Below are 21,534 nucleotides of genomic sequence, written 5' to 3'. Positions count from 1 at the left end.
GCTGTGAAAAAGGTCTTCGGGGCTTTTTACATTTTTTACTTAGCCTTTATTTAACCAGGTTTGTCCTATTGAGAACAAAGATCTATTTTACAAGGAAGACGCGGTCAAGAACAGCAGCAACACAGAGGTTCAGCAATTAACATGAAAGCACATAGATTTGGGGAACATTACAACGATCAGATAAAACATGGAAGACACTGTGACGTGTCAGGGAAATGAATGCAGCTGAATTCCACGTAGCCTCTTCAGCTTTTAGGGTCTTGGTGTTATGCATGCTGACTCACTATCAAACTGGAATGGCTTATTGGGAGTCTTAGATAAAACAGAGCCATCGTTAATGTTATTAGTAACACCTGTGCTTTTCCTAAAGCACCTACAAGCCAAAGGCCCAACCCCCACAGATGTTTTCAATTGAGCCCGACTAGACCCTTTAGGACTAAGTGGACAGCTACAGACCGTGCTGGCTCACTTGTTAATTTTCCTGTCACCTGACAACTTAAAACTTTTTTATGGTTATTAATATATTGAGTCTTGTAATTTGCAACACAGCTCCACCCAACAGCAACCTGAGGAGATGTCTCATGGAAACACCTCAGAGCACAATGTTGAAAAGTGGTGCCAGAATTGGATAGTCAAATATTTGGACACAATACTGTCTTTGTCTTTTGGCCAGATGGGAAGTCAAGTTTTCACCTGAGAGTGTTGATCCGTACATGTTCCCAGTGTGTGTGTGTGTGTTATTTTGTCGCAGCTTAGTCATGTGTTTGTGCACCACCACAGCAGTATTATTGCGTGCGATATCTCCAGTGAGTGTGTTTTCCAAAAGAATTGTTTGGGTTGGCGCCGATACAGATACGTAAGTGTAGACTAATCACTCAGCCAGGCGATCAGTGGGCATATCCTGGTATTGTCCTGCTGAGTGTGTTTGATGGTGTCAGTCTGCAGGCACTGAGTTGAGGACAGAATGATATTCTGCCCTGTTTGACATAACCTGGCTAAGGGGATTGGTCTTAATGGAAAGCCAATGGCAGCTGGGCGGGGATACGTTCTTTGCTATAAAATCTGTTCCAGGGGGGTTGAGCTTCTGACCAACTTTTCAGTTTAGTCCATGTTTGTTTGACTCAGACCATCACACTGCATCAGTATGCCTTGACCGTGTGAGGTCTAAAAGTGCACATTTGGATTCTCTGAGTTTGGTTTTCCTTTGCAACTGTGTGGATTAACTGGAGCCATGGAGGTAGGACTAACTGGAGTTTGGTGAACTTTTTTTGAAACAGGCCATGCACAGCACACAGAATAATGTGGTATTTAGTTATATGATGATGATGCTGGTACAGGTGGTGGTGATCATAATGGTGATCATATTTATGTGTTTCAGGTGTGTATGCGGAGGTATTTGCGAGACATTTTGGTTCTTCTGCATCTGACAGGTGAGTGGACGTCAGAAGATGTCCAAATTATTTTTGTTCTTTGCACTCTTATAAACTATTAATATGTGACATTATTTATGTAAGATCCCCTCTTGCCCTACTTCTACAGTCAGCTGCATATTAGTGTATTTTGCGTGTGTCCAGCTTGCGTGGCAGGTATGACAGGGAGATGCAGTCTGTTCGGACGACAACACATTCACACTTTTGATGGGGTTTTATATGAGTTTCCCGGAGACTGCAGCTACCTGCTGGCAGGAGACTGCAGCCATCGCTCCTTCACACTGCTGGGTGAGTCACACTCAGACAATTCAATCAAGAAACAAACAGAATTGACCTCTAATGGCATCTGCTACTCAGCCAGTGCAGCTCAGTGGCTTGTGCGGAGCCTCTGCTATTGGTTTGATTCTCACTGGGATGTGTGTACTAAAACAGTGTATATACTTGTTCTGACGTTTTCATTTTTTTCTCATTTATCCTCCCTTTTTTGAATTTTCTGAAAAAAAATCAATAATAACATGATAATAAAATATATGTATGTTAAATCTGCAGGTGATTTTGTCAATGGCAAAAGAACTGGAGTCACTCTGTTTCTGGGAGATGCCTTTGAGCTGCAACTGTCTGTTAACGGACGGCTCTCACAAGGAGAAAACATGTTGAGTAACAGAATATTGAAATATTGCAGAATATAAAATCATCCCATCATTTGATTATGGAGAAGCTTGATGTGTGTCTCTTTTTTTGCAGACTGCCTGTGCCCTTTGCATCTCATGCTGTTTTCGTGGGCTCAGAGCTCGGCTTTTACAAGCTCTGGAGTGAGGAGTTTGGCTTCACTGTTACAATCGATAATGCAGCCAACATCGCCTTGACATTGACCAAACACCATGCCAACCGCACCTGTGGCCTCTGTGGCAACTTCAACACCGTATCAGCTGACGAATACACCGCTCAAGAGGGTAAGATAATGCGGGGTAGCGTCAAAAGTTTGTAACTGTGTGCGTGTGTGGGATATGTGAGGAGAGTTCATTATTACTGGAATCAAGGAAATGAATTGAGTCACCAGCAATCAGCAACAGGAAGAGTATCAGCTCAGTACAGGAAAAGATAACAAGGTAAAGGAAAGCAAGAGGAACGGTCGTGGTAGGATGAGATTAACAAATCTGTCAACTTGTTTATGTGCGTGTGTTTTTAGGATTCCTAACAGAGAACAGTTATGATTTTGCAAATTCGTGGGAAGTGAAGGGGGCTGATCAGTCATGTCGACGTGTCTCAAATCCCAGCCAGTCCTGTAACAGCACAAGAAAGAGTTCAGCGGTGAGAGGACAATTCACACACACACACACACACACACACACACACAAACATGTGCATCCATACATGTGTTAGGACACCTGTAAAGATCTGATTGCATTTTACATGTCTGCAAACAATCTAAAAATGAACAAAACATTTTTTATTAAAAAATACATTTTGACACACATTAAGGCATCTGAACCTTTGATGTAAAAGCATTTGGCTTTTAAAGGGTGTTATTTTTACTGTGCTTAAAACCGTCAGCTGCAGCTTGCTTACACTTGCTGAGCATCTCTGACACTCTCTGCAAACAGTATTTCTATTACTATTACTATTTTAAACTTTATTTGTATCCTTTACAACTTTTGTCCTGGTACAAATGGGCCTCCACTTACAGTAGATACGAGTTTCATTATAAAGGAACAGCTGGTTAGCAAGCTGATCTGACAGGTGTGAGAGCAGTTCTGTGCATGCGTATACTGTAGTCGTTGTGGGTGGTCTGATATGAAAAAATCAGCCAGTTTTAGCAAGAACATTTTGTACTTCAGGAACACCCACGTGTGATGAAACCGTTAAAGGCTACATATTAGTGTGAAACCATTGCATGAAATTAATGTCTCCTTCACTAACTACAAGTCTGATTTTTTTTCTTGTGTCCATAAAGGAAAATATTTATCTTTCAGATATCTTAATTGATATATCGGAGTGTTTTCTTTTACAATTTCAACTACTTACTGACTTTAAACTCTCTTTTTACCTTATTTTTTGGTCTTTAAATAATCAAAATCCTGTTTCCATCATGATGATACAAGTAGCCATCTTATAACCTACTCATCACATGTCATTTCCCATTACCCTTATTTACATGAGCTGACAAGACACGACAGCTCATGCATGACAAGACAAGAATACTAATCTTTTCAGTCACAAATAACTGGGGTCTTTAAAAAATAAACGTTATTGAAAAACCTACCACCGCGAAAAGAAAACAAAAATGAACATCACTACGATATAAATAACCATTTTCTTTTGATGTGTGTGTGTGTGTGTTTGTGTAGATTTTGTCGAGCTGCAGTGTGTTGCAGACGTCTAGTGTGTTTCTGCACTGTGCCCACCTGGTCTCTCCCGAGGCGTTCCTGACGCTGTGTCAGGAGGAGGCGTGCCACTGTGACCAGAGGGAGGGAGAGGACTGTTACTGTCCAATCCTGTTGGAGTATGCTCGCACGTGCAACGCCCAGAGGATACTCCTTCGTGGCTGGCTGGAGGAGAGCCAGTGCTGTAAGTTTGTCAGTTTCTAAAGAAGGTAGTTGCAAGCTAAGAAGTCCCATTCATGATCTAAATGTGTGTGTTTCTGTGTTCAGTTCCCAAGTGTCCAATTGGGATGCAGTACAGTGAATGCACTAAGTCCTGCTCGACAACCTGCCACAGTCTCAACATCCAGGAGGTCTGCAAGGAAGAGTGTGTGGATGGCTGTACATGCCCTGGTAACCTCCCACTCACTATATCTCCCTCTTTCACTGTCTGTTGCTCTGATACTCGTAGTTGTAACATGGTCGTGTTTGTTTCTCAGTGGGTAAGGTGTTGGATGGTAACCGCTGTGTGGAGGTATCTCAGTGTTCCTGTGTGCACATGGGACGTCATTTCCCTCCAGGATCCACCATCTCTCAGGACTGCAACACCTGGTGAGGGAGCTATGTGCATGCAGAAACTTGTAGAAATACACAGAAATACTGCTAGATGAAAAGTACAATGCTTCCTCACTAAATTGTTTCTTTGCTGCAGTGTTTGCCGTCACGGTTCCTGGGAATGCACCAATGAAGGCTGCCCTGGTGAGAGAGATGTACAGTAGTAGTCAATGCGCTGACTTACACATTCTGCTGGTAAATAAAGTCTCCGGTTGCTCATTTCTGGTGTTATGTCTTTGTTTTCTGTATGTAGGCGAGTGCTTGGTGGTTGGCCAGTCTCACTTCAAGACCTTCGACAACAAGTTCTTCACTTTCACTGGTCACTGTCAGTATCTGCTGGCCAGAGACTGCACAGATAATGAGTTTTCTGTCATTATTGAGAACGTACAGGTAATGGTCTTTTTTTGGTTTCTTTTTTTTTTGTCACTTTCCTGCCTCTAGCTGCTCAGTCATCTACAGCATATTGACTGTTGGTATTGTGTTTCAGTGTGCAGATGATCAGGATGCTGTGTGCACACGCTCAGTGACGCTCAGCCTGTCCTCTCTGGAGGACATGACAGTGAAGCTGAAGCATGGAGGAGTTGTCTCTGTCAACAGCATGGACATCCAGACCCCAATGCATCATGGTATGCCACTTTGGCAGAATAGTGCATAAGATCTACATTTTATACTTCCTCTTAGCATATCATACTGTATTTGATATTGTATTAATAATAAAGCCTGAAGTATATAAGAGAAAGCACTGGAAATATTGTACTTCAACCTATCATTTTCTGAAGAGAACAAAACATCAGCTCAAAGATACCAAAACAAAATCCTAAAGACATAGAAGACATTTAGTCAACACCAGCATATAAACATCAAGTAAAGATGTCGATCTGATTTCTTAAGAATTTTGTGATCATTATTATCAGCACAAAATAAATAGTTATTTGTAGGCCTGTAATTATTTCGATTGTTTAAATCAATGCCATCTTGATGGTTTGCGCAATTTCACAGGTCGTCTGCATATCCAGAGATCTGTGCAGTCCTCTGTGCATGTTAAGTTTGGAGATGACTTTCGTCTGGACTGGGATGGGCGAGGCCGCGTGCTTTTAAAGGTAGAACAATTCTCATGGATAAAGACCTTTATAATGGTACTTATGTTACAAGATAAGCAAACAACTTTACTGAAACGTGTCCACATCCCCAGCTGGGACCACGATGGTCAGGGCAGACCTGCGGCCTCTGTGGTAACTTTAATGGTAACCAAGGTGACGACTTCTTGTCTGGATCTGGTCTGGTCGAGGCGGGTCCTCAGGCGTTCGGCCAATCGTGGAGGATCAACGGAGACTGTGAATCAACCCACAAACAGAAGAGCGATCCGTGTGCCATTAACCCCAAAAGAGGTATACTCACCCATATAGATGCACACATCGCCAAAAGACATGTTTAAAAAATACGTATACATATATGTCTACTACCTCCTGCCCCTTTCAGTGCGTTTTGCAGAAGAGGCCTGTTCGGTGATGATGTCAGACGTGTTCAGTGCGTGCCACTATCTGGTGAACCCGAGTCCGTTCCAGCGGTTTTGCCGTTACGATGTGTGTGCGTGTGCGGACGGTGGGGAGTGCCTCTGCTCTGCTCTGTCTGCCTACGCAGCGGCCTGCACTGCCAGAGGAGTGCTGCTCAACTGGAGGTCGCCCTCACTCTGTGGTAACGCTTTGATTAACGTACAGCTGATCATTCATATGCACATATACTAGTAAACATACAAACATTTCAGAAAACAGCATTGTTGAGTAAATGCAAATGTCAGCAATGATCTTGGTTAGCCATAACTTTCACAAGGTGAAGATCAGGATACCATCACCACATCTGAATCTGTCTTTTTGAATATTTGTATCAAGAGTACAACAAAAGTCAATACAAACAACAAATATCATAATCATAAAAACATAATTCCAGGGACGGAAATGATGAAGATGAGACCAGATCCCTATTCTTGATTTGTTTTTGTCAGAACTTGAGTGCACTGGAGGCCAGGTGTATGAGGCCTGTGGGAGTGTGTGCGACCGGACCTGCCGTGCTCTGTCTGGCGCTGAGGCAGGATGTCAGGAGGAGAGAGTGTGTGAGGAGGGCTGTTTTTGTCCTGCTGGAAAGTACCTGAGCGACTCCGGAGAGTGTGTGACAGCTGACCTCTGCACCTGCCTGCACGATGGACAGCTTTACCAGCCTAATGATGTCTACGCGGATCACAACAGCATCTGGTCAGTGACCGTGCATGTGTGTATTCAGATACTATGCTAACTGATATTGCGTTTCGTAGATTCACTTTTTTGTGTGTTTCTCTTGTGTGCTTGTGTGTGTAGCTACTGTGAGAATGGCGCCATGCGCTGTAGCTCCCCTGAGATGAGTACTTTACTGTCTGACCTCTTCTATGATGATGACCTGGCACCATCCAGAGGTACAATTTCAATATTTTACAGATGCTCTATTGAATGTCTGTGTGTTTTGTGACTTGTATAATCCATTATCCATATGATATCTTTGATTTGGCCATCTGTTTTTAACATGAGACGTTGCTGTTCTTGTATGCACTGAACAACTGTGTCAGTAGAGTATTTATCTGGTCTGATCCCCCTAAAGATCAGGTAGTTTCACAAGTTAAACAGCTGTATTGTCTTCTCTGAGTTTCTAATACATTTAGCATTTTGGGAACTAATCACCAACTTCATGAAAGCCAGCGACACATTGGTGTGTTTGTTTTGTGTGTATGCAGACCGCCGGTCAGCACAGTGCCCACCTCCACTCGTCCGTACAGAGTGTGATGGAGGAGAAAAAGGGCTTGAGTGTGCCAGAACCTGCCAGAATCTGGATCTGCCCTGTGTCAGCCTCGCCTGCATCCCCGGCTGCCTCTGTCCACCTGGCACAGTAGGTGGTTTGTTATCTGTGTGTGTGTGTGTGTGTGTGTGTGTGTGTGTGTGTGTGTGTGTGTTTGTGTGTGTGTGTTTGCTGGAGATAAAATACCAAACATCTCAAATAGAACATGCTGATTGATAAGCGGATTGATTTCAGGTACGTCACCGCAGAGACTGCATCGCACCGGAACAGTGTCCCTGTTACCATAACAACAGGCCATATGCATCAGGACAGACCATCTCTGCGGACTGCAACACCTGGTAAAAGGATTGTTTGCATACTATGGTTATGAAGGGGAATACCTGCAACATGTTTGCTAAACGGGCTTTTTTTCGTTGACAGTGTGTGTAAGAACAGGAAGTGGCACTGCACGGAGAAGGCGTGCGATGGTGTGTGCCGCACTGTGGGGGAGGGGCATTACGTCACTTTCGATGGCCTCAAATACTCGTTCCCTGGCCTCTGCCAATATGTCCTGGTCCAGGTAAGAGACGGAGAGATACAAAAAGAGCTCCAGGGTGGATCGCACAGCACACTGATGTCAAACAGAAACATGCAACATGCATTGATTTAATAAAGTTTTTTTCTACCTTTACTATCAACAGGATATGTGTAATGGAGAAGAGGGTTCATTCAGAGTGCTGGTGGAGAATGAGGCCTGTGGAATTGTGGGACATCACTGTGCAAAAGCTATTACAGTCTTCTTCCACGGAGGGTTGATTGTAATGCAACATGGAGAGGTAACACACACACACACACACACAGAGTGGCCTGCCCATATATATTCAAAAAACGTTGCAGCGATGAAAGCCATCAGACATGAACACAACTTCTTACATATAACATTACATTGCAAACAATAAAGGTTCACTTCCTAAAACGCAACTCTTTCTTTTAAGAACATACAACCAAAAGGAATCATCAGAAAAAAAACTATAACACTGCAAACAAAGTATTTTCTCATCAGTGAGACGATTAAACCTGCCTGTTTGTATAGCACTAGTTGTGTTTCATGAAATGGTATGTTTATGATTTATGAGCAATAAGCATATAAAAATAGAGAAGTGTTTACGTTGAATATTGTTTATCACTCTAATGCAAGAACAAACAGCATGATATCGTTTGCATAACATTTGGATACAAACCATAAAATAATTGCAATTTGTAAAGCAGCAAACTTGATCAGACACAACCAACGGTCAGAGGTCAGATGTCTGACACGAAACATTCATATACGTCATATTCTGCTTTACTCACTCAGTTTGAGTCTTGCAACCTAACTTTTCAGACTTGACCTGTGAGTATTGTGGTGAAAAAAAACTATTCAATAGTACCGAGTCCTATAATACTGAAACAACAAACATTGAGGAAAGAAGTTTGTCTTTAAAGTATTTATTCTCTGGCCAGAGAAGGCTTCACCGCCATACAGCCTGCAGCGCAGGCTGCAGAGGAATCAGCCAGGAATCCAGTGTCTCTCTTGCTTATAAGCATCTCAGCACACAGGGTGGGGGAACATCAGGTATTTACATTATAACAATTGATCAGCAGTTTCAAGCTCCCCATTGACCCCTCCAGTCATCCCCTTCATCTTCTGAGCCTTGTCACACAAAGACATGTGTCTTTATTACTCTTGCCTATCTCTGAGAATCTTCACACCTCAACATTCTCTGGTTGAACTGCACCCCCATTGAGTCACTCCCTCTTATCAAAGCAAAGGCCTGAGATAACTCATATGGTCCTGTTACCACTCTCCTCGGTGCACAATCATCATCATGTCACACATATAGGTGTGTTAGTGAGTAAGGCACATAAACTAAATCACAGTAGAAATGTACTAGCACAGGGAAAATTGTCTATCACAGTATATGCATCCATGGTTGGCATCTTTCTCTCTCATAGGTGAAGATGAAGAGGCCGGTGCTCCAGAGCTCACAGGTGGAGATTGTGAAATCTGGTCAGTTTTACACCGTGCTGCTGGGGAAACACATTTCCCTCAGCTGGGATAAAGGAACTCGCCTCCTGGTTCACATCTCATCCACATACAGGGTACGTATGTATTATAACAACACTTTTGACTGGTTTGACCTTGTTTGTTTTATTTACATTATTGTATTTTAAACTTGTTCTTTTTGTTGCGTACATTTTATTGTGTGTAGGGCCGGATGTGCGGTCTGTGTGGTAACTTTGATGGAAACGTCAACAACGACTTGGTGAGCAGTAACAACCAGCTCGAGGTGGACTCCTCACACTTTGGGAACTCCTGGAAGGTTATTCCCAGCTGTGCAGATGTAACACAGGTAAGGTCTTAGATTAAAGGGGCGGTTCGCTCAAATTACAGAGTAGCACATTTCCTGTCTAGCTTTGGTTTTAGGAAAAGTTAGGGCCAGCTCTTTAACAGTAATACGTAGATGTGGCTGTATACAATAATGTTCCATACATGGTCCAGAACTGGAGCATTTAGGAACATAGACTTTTGTTGTTTGTGGGCAAGTATAAGAATACCAGATGGGCTGTCAATTGACAAGATGAGACATTTAATAGAAAATGAAGCAGACTAGGGTTGGATTACCTACCCCAGGAAAGCCTGTGCAAGTTGGGTCTTGTAGCATACTGACTAAAATCCGATGGCTGCCTGGAAGGTTTGAAATCAACCTTAAAATGTACATTTTTGCTAACTATTAATGATTAACTATTGCATTTCTAGTATAGAATAAGCTTTAGATACTGTCACCCTATATTTATGTGTGTTCTTGTGTGTATAATGTAGATACCCGCTCCTTGCAGCGACAACATTGTCAAGCTGGTAACAGTGGAGCAGTCGTGTCGCGTGATCACTGGACCTCTCTTTAGAGAATGCAACAGCCAGGTGAGTGTAATTACAGGCAGCATTGTTAGGTTCATGCACTTGGTCCTCTCGTAACGTTTTCCTGTGTGTCTCCAGGTGGATGCAGAGCCATATGTAGATATGTGTGTGGAGGCAGCATGCTCTTGTTCATCAGTGGGCGACTGTGCGTGTTTCTGTGACGTCATCGCGGCCTACGCTCAGGCCTGTTCAGAGAGGGGTGTATCCATCAGCTGGAGATCCAATGACCTTTGCCGTGAGTGTGAAGAATTTCTCCGTTTCCTCATCCACATTTAGAATTTCATCATGTCATTTTCTGGCTGAAATCAAGGCTGCTCGACCAAGCTAAACCAGTCAACCAATGTCTTCTAAGCTATCAAAATCAAGTGGCTGGAAAATAAGTAAAATAATAATAATAATAATAATAACAATAATAACTGAAGAATTCTGTCTGAAACACAAGTCTCCTCCCATGCAGCTCTTTTCAAAACACTTATTCCACAACCACAGCACCGCCACTTTTCAGTACTGCTGTCGTTCCCCCACATGACACCTTTTGTGTCATCAACAAGAGTTAACACTTTTAAAGTTACCATGAATTTCTTTTGGGGTTTTAGTTCAAGCATCATGCTCTTGTTTTTCACTCGGATAAACTATATCTATACTCTGATATCAGAAGAAAAGAAATCCACTCTTTATTTTCTTTTTGCATTTCTGAATACTTTATTATGCAGGTTACATATCCCGTTTATCTTGAAGGAAGAGATCTATGTAGTTAGGATTGTTAAAAAGCAAAGGCCAGATTTTGTCGCATGGTTAATATTATAATATATTGTTTAACTTTTGTTTCTTTAGCCATAAGCTGTGAGGAACTGAACCCGAGGAGCCCAGGTGTAGGGGAAGAGTTATGCCAGTGGAGATATAATACTTGCGGCCCTGCCTGTCCGGTCACCTGCCAGCACCCAGATCCCCTCCATTGTTCGTTCGCATGTGTGGAAGGTTGCCATGCCTACTGCCCCCCAGGTGCCAAAAATACTCACTAAACGTATTTGAGCATGCAAAATCCTAATGCAGTATACTGCATATATGTACGTATGCAAATAATGTTTAACTTCAGCCCTTTTTTTCTGTTCTTAGGCCAGCTACTGGATGAGGTAGCCATGCGTTGTGTAGATCCCTCTCAGTGTCAGGTGTGTATGCACGAGGGTCAGAGAATTTCCCACGGCAACAAAGTCATCCTGAACCACGATAACCCGGAGCACTGCAAGATATGGTAATACTGCATTAGAACACTCGGTAACAAGTCTGCGTATTTTAGATTGGTCAAAAATGCTTTGCACATTATAAGATGCTTTATTTTTCTTTTCTCAGTCACTGTGACAACAACACACTGAGCTGTGAAGTTTGTGCCTCTTCCGCCGTGTTCACCACTCCCACACCAGCAGCCGACTATGCCACCTTCACAACCCTGCCCTTCACCACCTTGATGCCTGAGGGCACGTGTGACCGCGCTATGGATCTCGCATTCCTACTAGATGGTTCAGAAGCCCTGAGTGAAGATGAATTTCAGGCAACTAAAGAGTTTATACTGGGAGTGGTTGAACGCTTCCGCATGGGCTCAGCTCACACTCGAGCCACAGTGCTGCTTTACCACTCCGGAGTCAAAACCTATGACCTGCAGGTAGATTAACATAAGGTTGTAACATGTGTGACACAGCAACATCTTTATTCTTGCACAAAAATATGCAATGCTGCTTTAGGAATTCTGTGGAATAATACTTAATCGGTCATTCAAATTCACAGAAACTGAAAGTCATCGTGCTTGATCTACCTGTTTTTCTCTCTCATTCATGCCCGTAGGTTCAGAAGTGGCTGTTTAAGAAGACTGTGCGTGAGCTGCATTACACGGGAGGAGATGCGGCCTTCTTGGATGAAGCTGTCAAGTACCTGGTTATCAACATCTACGACAAGAACAAGCGTGACCATGCCGGCCGTGTTGCCATCATCTTAACTGCTAGTGCCAACCCTCGCCCCGTCCGTGCCATCGTCAAGATGCTCCGCAGGAAAGCCATCACCACCCTGACAGTGGCACTGGGTCCCGGGGTAAACATGGGGCAGATTAATGACATCACCAACGTCAACCCAGAAAACAGGGCCTATGTGCTGAGCAGCACAGGTGAGCTGCCTGAACGTCTGTTAGAGCTGACAGATTACCTCTGCACCTTGGGGATGGAGCCTGAGGTGGCGAAACCTCCAATGCCAAAGTCCACTCTGGGTAAAGCTCAGCAGGGCACGACCCCCACAACCCCGGCTCCTCGTCTGGAGCCCAACCCCACACCGTACCTTCCAAACACTCCTACGTCCACCTCCCCCATCAGCACATCGCCGTCTTCCATCTCTCCTGCCAAATACGTGACGTTCATCCTGGAAGGCTCCGATGCAGTTGGTGAGTTAAACTTTAATAAGTCGCTTCTCTTCCTGGAGGAAGTTATCTCACAGCTGACGGAGAAGGAAGAGTCCATTCGAATCACTGTGATCCAGTACTCGGAAACCGTCACTGTGGAGATCCGTCGGTGGGAGTTGAGGCGGCAGAGGACACTGCTGCGGCAGCGACTGAGTGAGATTCGTTGGAGGGGTGGAAGTAAGACGAACACAGGAGCGGCTGTCACTACGACTTTTCAAGAAATGGCTACGGTCCAGCCTTCACGCGGCCCAACCCCTCCTCAGCTGGTCTTCCTTGTGACAGAAAATCCGCCTACTGACACAGTGACACGCCCGGCATCTATGAGCACCCACACACAAGTGTACCCCATTGGCGTTGGACCAAAAATACGTGAGATTGACTTGCTGCCATTCAGCTCACCTCGACGGCCGCTGATTGTTGATCACTACGACGGTCTGTCAACCCTGGTACACCGTGTTGTCAACATCACACGCACCACACTCAGGCCCCGCTTTCCTACACTGAGACCCCTGGTTGTCCCAACACTCTCCAGCCTGCCACCCTCAGGTACAGACGACACACTCATTCCAATCACTCAGTCCACCAGGGGTCCCGAGCCTGTACTCATTTGTGATTATATCTTTGCACAGTGCCGTGTAAGACGCCTGTGGATGTGTTGTTCCTGTTGAAGGCTGGAGGGCAGTTTGAGGACATGAAGACTTTTGTGAAAGCTTTCATCAATAATGCTGACATAGGTAAGTGTGACTCAGCCCCTAAATGCCCAGCTACATTTTTTATGTAATGTGAACTGCATTTCACTGATGTTTAGTATTGTTATTAGTCTTGTTCAATCATATTTCAAAATAATAATAAGAACAAGGGGCAGCTGTGATTTTTATCCACTATTATTAGTCAGATCATAAGTGCTTTAACAGTAATCAATTGTTTTGGATCAGAGATTTCTAGTCATTTATTTAGATAGTGGGTCATCAAGACACAGAATAGAGGAGACATGTCAATAGGGGCTAACATGTTGTTTCAAGTGTGTAACATGGCAGATATATATATACTAATACTTATTCAGGTAACCAGATTCTAGATCTCCCTCCTTGCATTGCTTCATTAATGTAAGTTCTTTATGTGTGCAGGGCTGAATGGCACTCAGGTGAGTGTGGTTCAGTATGGAGACACCAACACTGCAGAGCTCACCTGGAAGGATGAACAGAGCAAATCCCAACTCCTGAACCTGGTGGGGAGCATACCAAGCCGGACCGCCGCTGCCCCAGTGCTAGGTAGTGGATACGTCGACTAATATGTGCGCACACATTAAAGCAGACCCACACAAGCTCACTGCTCTGGTCTTTCTGCAGGCGCTGCACTGCGATTCGCCGTGCAGACGGCCATCTCGCCGGTCAGCGGTGGAAGGGTCGGTGTAGCCAAGGCTGTGGTGATGCTGGTGACTGACAAATCAGCCGATGATGTCAAAGAAGCAGCTAACGAGGCACTGGCAGCAGGTGATTAAGTCGCCATTGACAAAATGAACATGCGATACCTCAGTTCAAAATTCAGTTGGTATGTTTCCATCATCACTTTTACTGACAACAGTCCCTTCACTCAGGTGTGTCAGTGTTCCCCATCGGGGTGGGGCCAGGCTATGACAGGAGTGAGATTGGCGTACTCGGCCACCAGGGCAACCAAGACAACACTCTGCACTTGAACAGTATGGATCAATTACTGATGTTGCTGACTCTAGACAACGGTTACACAGAGAGAATCTGCAGAGGTGCTTACAGACACACACACACACATACAGTTACTCTTTCTTCCAAGTAAAAATAATTAATGCTCAGAAATAAATCTGTTCTTTTGTACAGTTTTAATAGTAATGCATTATAATGCAAGTGATAATTGATCATAATGATGGTATTGGTTGTTTACTTTGGTTCTTAGCTGGTCCACCTGGACTGTGTGTTGATGATAATGGAAATGAGAGAAAGGTGAGTAATGTCTGCAGAGGTTGAATACAAATTAGAGCAGTGCAGCAACCGTTTTCAGCATTACTTGTTATGAATTGTCTGATCTTGTGATTCAGCCTGGTGAGTCATGGCTGCTGGAGGACGGCTGCCACTCTCTCCTGTGCCACCCCAGTGGGGCAGTGACATTACAAAACCACAAAGTCAGCTGTGACAGACTGGAGCCGCCGGCTTGCAGAAACAACATGCCACCTGTCAGAGTCCAGGAGACCTGTGGCTGCCACTGGGAATGCCCTTGTAAGTTCATCTAACGGATCAAATAGCTTCTGAAGTTTCTAGCATCGCATTTAACCCGTCTATATTAAGTGCACATCCTTTCCCACGTGGGCTGTTAACAATGAGTGCTGGTGACTTGCATTCCAGGCTATTTATACTGACTGTTAACGGATCACGTGGCTCCCGTACAATCACTCTCTTCCTCTTGACTGGTGTGTGTGTTGACAGGCATGTGTGTAGGCAGCTCCACCAATCACGTGGTGAGGTTTGATGGCTTGGCACTTAGGCTGGATGGGGAGGGTGTGTGCGCCTATACACTTCTCACTGTCAGCAGAGGCATCAGTGAAGGGTCAGAGGTCAAACTCCACAGTGGGGCTTGTCAGGACTCAGCAAATTACAACCAGGTCTGCATGAAAGCCATGGAGGTGATCCATGGACCACATAAACTGCTGCTGAAGGACGATATGACGGTAAGCTGTGTGTGTCGCTGGTTAGGATGCCTTCGTACTGAAATCGATTGTTATATGTCAGTCGATGAATGTTTATTTACTGGCTGTGTAATTGTTTGAGCAGGCAGTGATTAATCGGGAGGAACTTTCTCTGCCGTGGCGGTTTGCTGGCCTAGAGCTGGTGCGTTATGGAGGAGTGATGCTGCAGCTCAAGTCGGACCACGGCTACGTCCTGACTTTCACTCCCCAGAGCAATGAGTTTACCATCACACTGCTCAGCTCTGCCACCACAGGAGACACCGCTGGACTCTGCGGTAACAACAAATAAAAAAACATTTATTAAGTGTAAAATAAGTCAGCCCTGCTTTTATTTATTTATTTGCTTGTAGTGCAACCGTTACTCCTTCCTGAAACCACAGTCCTCTCGCTTTCTATCTTTCGTCCAGGTGCCTGTGGGGAGGAGAAGTTGAACGTCCTATCTTTACGTAACGGCAGCTCGACCGCTGACCGGCCAGGCTTCATCTCAGACTGGACCGTGGCTGTAGATGATGGTGTGTGTCTGCCAAAGAGGAGGGCTGTGTGTGTGTCTGGAGCAGCGATGGGGTGTCAGGCCCTACGTTCTGAGGTCTTTGAGCAGTGCCATGATCGTATTCCCGTCCAGGTGTTCCTTGCAAAGTGTGAGGAGCAGGCATGTGAGGAGTCAGATGCATGCGAGCTGATTTCTGCCTACGCACGCCTCTGTAGACAGAGCGGTGTGTGTGTGGACTGGAGGAGCCCGCACCTCTGCCGTAAGTTAGTTTTTGATATCTGTATATATGTTTCAATTCAGCGGACGCAGTTTAACACCCAGTCTGAGCATGAACCTAAACTTTAGCCTGATCTGTGTGTTACAGCATTACAATGCCCCAGCTCCATGCTGTATGCTGCATGTCGGACAGGGTGTGTAGAGGACTGCGGTAGCATACAGACGTTGCGAGGCGACTGGTCGTTTGCCAGGGGGAACGAGTCATCCTGTATGGACACACCTACCGAGGGCTGTTTCTGTACTGGAGGGACAGTTTTGCATCACGGACAGTGTGTATCACCAGAAGCATGCAGGCAGTGTGTCGACCATCATGGACGCACGTATACGGTGAGACGCATCAGAAGACAAATATGACTGAATGTGTGAGGAAAGGAGGCAAAATCTAAATCAACTTCTCAGTTACAGAAACACATTCTGATAGAACTGGATGGGGCAACCACCGAGGTGTTCACCAGTAAAGTGTGCTTTGAGCGCCCTCTAGTGTTTCTTTTTAAGACATCAGTAGAATTAAACATGGTGTGATGTTTTCGTACAGTACATGCAGAGTTGGGTACCAGATGAGAACCCATGTTTGATTTGCATGTGTTTGGACCAACAACACATCAACTGCACTGCCCGGCCCTGCAATGACGTCAAAGGCAAGCTTTCTGCTGCTTATGCTCATACAGTAAAAAAAAATATATATATATTAGCGTTGCATTGTGTGTTTGGATATAATGCTTTAATAATGAATCATTTTTATGTGTGTGCAGCTCCAGTATGTGGACCCTGTGAGATCCTGAGAGAGAAGAGAGACTCTAAGTGCTGCCAAGAGTACGAGTGTGGTATGTAAAAACACACCATGTTGCATTATTACGTTTCTATTTCCAGTTCAGTATTACAGTAGCCTCATCAAATGAGAGGGGGAAAAACAGACCTATCTGTGTTCAATAGGATATACTATGTGTGTGAAACTAGGTCCGATTTCCATCTAGAAGAGATGTTGGAAGGTTGGTGCTGAATGCTAGAATATATTGCTCTCACATCAACAATGCAACAATTTATTGTAATTTATTGCTAGCGAAAAACATAATTAAACTTCTACCACCTAAATATTTAACAGCTAATTAAAAAAACAACTTAAATCATTCATTAAATTGTAAGTGCTCTATATTTATCGTGCAGTTGTATCTCATATACAATGTATATCTCGCCCAAATGCAACAGACTGTCTCACTCTGTGACTTTTCAGCGTGTGATCTGGTGACTTGTGACCTGCCTGAATTGCCCCGCTGTGAGGACGGGGAGGCTGTGGTTCTGAAAAACCCCGGGGAATGTCAACCTATACACGAGTGCGGTATGCCATTAACGCATTCTCTGTGATGTTCAAGCTCTGCTCTTCTCTGGCACACATACAGACATGAAACAGAGCACACATCTATGTGATCTCTTTCACGTGTTTCTCTTCATCTCTTTTCCCACTCGCAGTCTGCAAAAAAGGAGAGTGTGCTGATCAAGCTCCCCCCGCTTGTGCCGCACACCGCCAACTGTCAGTGAAAAACACAAAGTGCTGCGACGTGTTGGAATGTGTGTGCAACTGCCAGAACTCCACCCACACCTGCCCTGCTGGGTTCATCACATCCTCCTCTACCGACGACTGCGGCTGCACAGAAACCACCTGCCTGCCAGACAAGGTGTTTGAGGAGTGTGTGTTTGTTTAAATGCATCTGTTTTCATTCATGTGTTTTTGCTGTTTAAACTATCCTGTTTTTATTATTTGTGTCTATCCAGGTGTGTGTGGTTGGTGGCGTGGTTCACCCAGTGGGAAGTGAATGGGAGGAAGTGTGCCAGAAGTGCAGATGCACCCAGCTGCAGGACAAAGACACTTCACTGCACATCGCTCAGTGTATGCCGCCTGTGTGTGATCGAACCTGCCCTCAGGTGAGAACACACACCAAATATACACATTTTCATTATGCTTCTATAACCATCAATCCATATATATTTATTATGTATTTCAGGGCTCCACTTACACTCCATCAAAAGGAGAGTGCTGTGGCAAGTGCACAACGACCAGCTGTGTGGAGTCAAAGGGAGAGATACGAGGGGACACACTGTTTGGGCAAAAACTCAGACGCGTATGTGCAGAGAAATCATACATGCCTGAATAATATAGGCAACCAATTCTCCACATACAGCTTAATGTGATGTTTGAATAACAATAACAATCCCTCTGCTTCGGCAATGTATTTCTGGCTGTGAATTGTTTCAGTGGAGCACTTTCTCCTCTCTTTTAATCTAATCTCTGTATTTATTTTAATAGGTGGGAGCGGTATGGCAGTCTCCTCAGGATAAATGTGTGTTACATCAGTGTGTGAAAGTGAAAGACGAGGTGTTCATCTCTGCAACAAACGTCAGCTGCTCTGTTATGGACACCCCATCCTGCCCGCTGGGAACAGCGTTACGCTGCGACACCCAGGATTGCTGCCCCAGCTGCCACTGCGGTAAACACACATTCATACGCAATTATTACACATAGGAAAACATAAACAGACACACCATTTGGCACAGCAGGTTGGTGTTATGAGTTAGGAGAGTGTCCTTCAACTAGCAGGCACTATATCATAAACTCAGTATCTACTGAGATGCAGTCGCAGTGTCTGTCCAGCAGATGGCTCTCTCTCACATTAGTGTCATCCCAGAGCCCGTTATCCTCACCTGACCTCACAAAGCCAGGGGTCTAATGCTGTGTTTAATTAATAAATAGCATTTCAATTACTTGTGCTTTTCTCTCCACAGCTCCTATGGATGTCTGTGTCCTCAACAACACTGTGATAGGAGTAAGTCGTGCAGAAAAGCAAACCCTTCTTTTGTATTAGAACATTTTGAATGGGTTCCTTCAATGCTCCACCTGTTTGTGTGTTTGTGCAGGCAGGCGAGAGGCTGATGGTGGACGTGTGCACACACTGTGAGTGTATTGTGGAAGACGGTGCCGTGAGGAGATACAGACTGTCCTGCAGGAGATTCAGCTGTCCCACTTGCCCTATGGTAACCACCATCCAGTCATTATTTTTTTACCATTATCATTTGGCATCATCATTATCATCATCGTCATGACTAACCAACAAATTCAAACGTTCGTCATTTTCATCAAAGATTTTCTAATCCGCTGACCACATTCCCTCCCTACCCGTCATTAAATTGTGGCCGCGTTTTCCATGATTCACTCCGCTTACAGAGGTAAAGAGTGAATTATTTATGAGCACAAAAGGGCCCAGGCACATTTGTCTTTGTATTTACATGAATGTCCTTCTGGTGTCTGCCCTGATGAGCTAACAGGCAATACTAACCACAACGTTTTCAGGGATACGCTCTGCAGAAGGAGGAAGATGCTTGCTGCGGTCGATGTGTTGCCACTGCCTGCTTCATGCAAAAGCCAGACGGGAAACTGTTCAGTCTGCAGGTAGGTTCTTAGCAGAAAAGACGACGCCTTGCTCATGAACACTGTCACACACAGAACGCAGACATTGACGCTCATACCGACTCATTTGCTGTTGAAAAGAAACTTGATAATAAAGGTGATGCTTTTGATATTGATATATTTTATACAGACCTTTTCCAGATAGCACCATACTGTAGTGTGTTATACTCTTTCATACAACTGCTATACTATGTTATTCTACTGTACTATGCTTGTTCCTTGGATCAATAGTTTGTCTACGTCAGAAATATATTTTGTTTTCATTTAAAAAGGAGACAACAGCTTCTCAGCAGCATATATGAATGCTGATCTAAGTGTGTGCCTCTCTCCCTCCAGGTGAACACCACTAGCGAGGACGGTTGCAACCTGTATACCTGTGGTGTAAACGGCAAAGGGGATCTTGTCCTTCAAACCAGAGTGACCACCTGCCCTCCTTTTGACCGTCAAACTTGCCTGGACCAGGGGGTACGACTGCTTCAAAAAACTGCCCTATCCATCTCCCAGTGTTCCCACTCCTGTACATCTTTAGCTGCCAAATATTTGTATTACATTTTTCCTCTCTTTTGTTTGTATTCAGGGGAAAGTTAGCCAGCTCGGAACAACCTGCTGTGAGATGTGTAAGTAGAGCTGTGTCCTCTGCAAGACTGGTACGCTATTTTTTTTTTTTAAATCTGGACTTTCTGATTTTAATAAGTGTGTGTGCATGTATGAAGGTACGGAGCCAGAGTGTCGGAGGACAGTAGGAACGCTTAACTACATCAAAGTGGATGATTGCCAATCAGAGCACCAGATAGAATTGCACTATTGTGAGGTAACAGACTATACTGACACACACACACACACACACACACACACACACACACACACACACACACACACACACACACACACACACACACACAGGATGATTAATCCCCCCCCCAGGATTAGCCAGCAAAATTCAATGAAATCACACTGTAACACTGTCCCTCTCCATCCCACCCTCTCTGCCTCTCCCTGTGGTTCTGTCTATCCGTCCATCTGTCTATCAGGGCAAATGTCGCAGTAAGTCCATGTTCTCCCTGGAGAGGGCTGCCGTGGAGCAGGAGTGTGTGTGCTGTGCTGCCGTGGAGACGGAGCCTCTCAGTGTTCCCGTCCTGTGTGCCAATGGCACTCGTAGCCAGCAGACTGTCCTGTCTGTCACCGCATGTGACTGTCTGTCCAAACACTGCACCTAGAGAAAGAGAGAGAGAGAGAGAGAGAGAGAGAGAGCATTTATAAATGTGTATCCAAGTAAAATGTACCCATATACAAAATAAATACACAAATAACAATAAAACAAACCTGACAGTTTTTTGTAAGCACTCATTTTGTCTCTGCCTTTTCTTTTAATATTATTGTTAGTAATTAAATGTATGGGTTTGTAGAGATTTATGTTGGTCATTTAGATGTTTGAATATGTTTTTCCGATAGGGATTGATAAGTGCTTTTCTCCATTTCAAATTATTATGGAATGCTTTGGGAACATACACAAATATTTTAATCCATCAATCAATCAATACAATAATTAATGTTGCCGCTCTATGTAAGATTATAAATTAACTTTTGCATTAATATTTTGTTTTGGGTCTTCTGAGACCTGCAGATGGTAAGCGAGGTTCACTTTCAAGTCTGGTCATAAGCTTTCTTTCCTCTCTGGTTTACACACCCACTCGCTCGCGCGTGCGTGCGCACGCACACACACACTTACACCTGTTCATCGGTAATGCATCACTGCTTCTTTCCCTACCGTATGAAACGGTTAGAGGAATTAGCCGCGCTGTGTGCGCGCGTGTTAAGCCATGGGTACCGGGAGCGCGCGCGGATTGTCCACCATCTCAGACCCTCACCAGGCTGTGCATTTCACGCGTCTTATTATCCACCTCCATTGCGAAGCCCTGATCCTCCACGGGGACTGGTGAGTTCACCTTTGTCACTTTTCTTTCATGTGAAGTGTGACATAGA

At 44.5% G+C, this 21,534-nt stretch overlaps 1 protein-coding gene across 1 annotated transcript; it reads left to right on the top strand.

Annotated features, from left to right (window-relative positions):
• Window positions 1-1,105: 1,105 nt before the first annotated feature.
• On the top strand, window positions 1,106-20,894 carry vwf (von Willebrand factor). Its single transcript, XM_079162546.1, has 53 exons — window positions 1,106-1,237; window positions 1,379-1,430; window positions 1,575-1,718; window positions 1,980-2,082; window positions 2,175-2,383; window positions 2,620-2,741; window positions 3,779-3,998; window positions 4,082-4,204; window positions 4,291-4,402; window positions 4,503-4,549; window positions 4,659-4,795; window positions 4,893-5,031; window positions 5,405-5,505; window positions 5,598-5,793; window positions 5,885-6,100; window positions 6,408-6,654; window positions 6,757-6,851; window positions 7,167-7,318; window positions 7,463-7,566; window positions 7,649-7,787; window positions 7,909-8,043; window positions 9,203-9,349; window positions 9,460-9,600; window positions 10,071-10,169; window positions 10,245-10,401; window positions 11,001-11,168; window positions 11,283-11,418; window positions 11,517-11,826; window positions 12,006-13,155; window positions 13,239-13,343; window positions 13,737-13,880; window positions 13,959-14,102; window positions 14,207-14,371; window positions 14,539-14,585; window positions 14,681-14,858; window positions 15,066-15,307; window positions 15,411-15,600; window positions 15,733-16,074; window positions 16,180-16,418; window positions 16,627-16,729; window positions 16,844-16,915; window positions 17,323-17,427; window positions 17,559-17,764; window positions 17,862-18,011; window positions 18,092-18,208; window positions 18,394-18,574; window positions 18,870-18,910; window positions 19,002-19,118; window positions 19,435-19,533; window positions 19,888-20,016; window positions 20,129-20,168; window positions 20,265-20,362; window positions 20,583-20,894. The coding sequence occupies exons 1-53, from the start codon at window positions 1,232-1,234 to the stop codon at window positions 20,766-20,768; spliced, it is 8,547 nt and encodes a 2,848-aa protein (XP_079018672.1). The 5' UTR covers window positions 1,106-1,231; the 3' UTR covers window positions 20,769-20,894.
• Window positions 20,895-21,534: the final 640 nt, after the last annotated feature.

The sequence above is a fragment of the Pholis gunnellus genome (genome assembly GCF_910591455.1).
Source record: "Pholis gunnellus genome assembly, chromosome: 7".
NCBI lineage: Eukaryota > Metazoa > Chordata > Actinopteri > Perciformes > Pholidae > Pholis > Pholis gunnellus.
The sequence above is the reverse complement of the archived record's forward strand: the minus strand, read 5'-3'. Positions and strand labels throughout refer to the sequence as shown.

What these genes read in the sequence shown, in the direction of transcription:
- vwf (XM_079162546.1), top strand. An exon ending in CCACCTGCCTGCCAGACAAG is followed by an intron (nt 17,765 to 17,861) that starts GTGTTTGAGGAG and finishes GTGTCTATCCAG; the next exon opens with GTGTGTGTGGTTGGTGGCGT. An exon ending in TAGAATTGCACTATTGTGAG is followed by an intron (nt 20,363 to 20,582) that starts GTAACAGACTAT and finishes TCTGTCTATCAG; the next exon opens with GGCAAATGTCGCAGTAAGTC.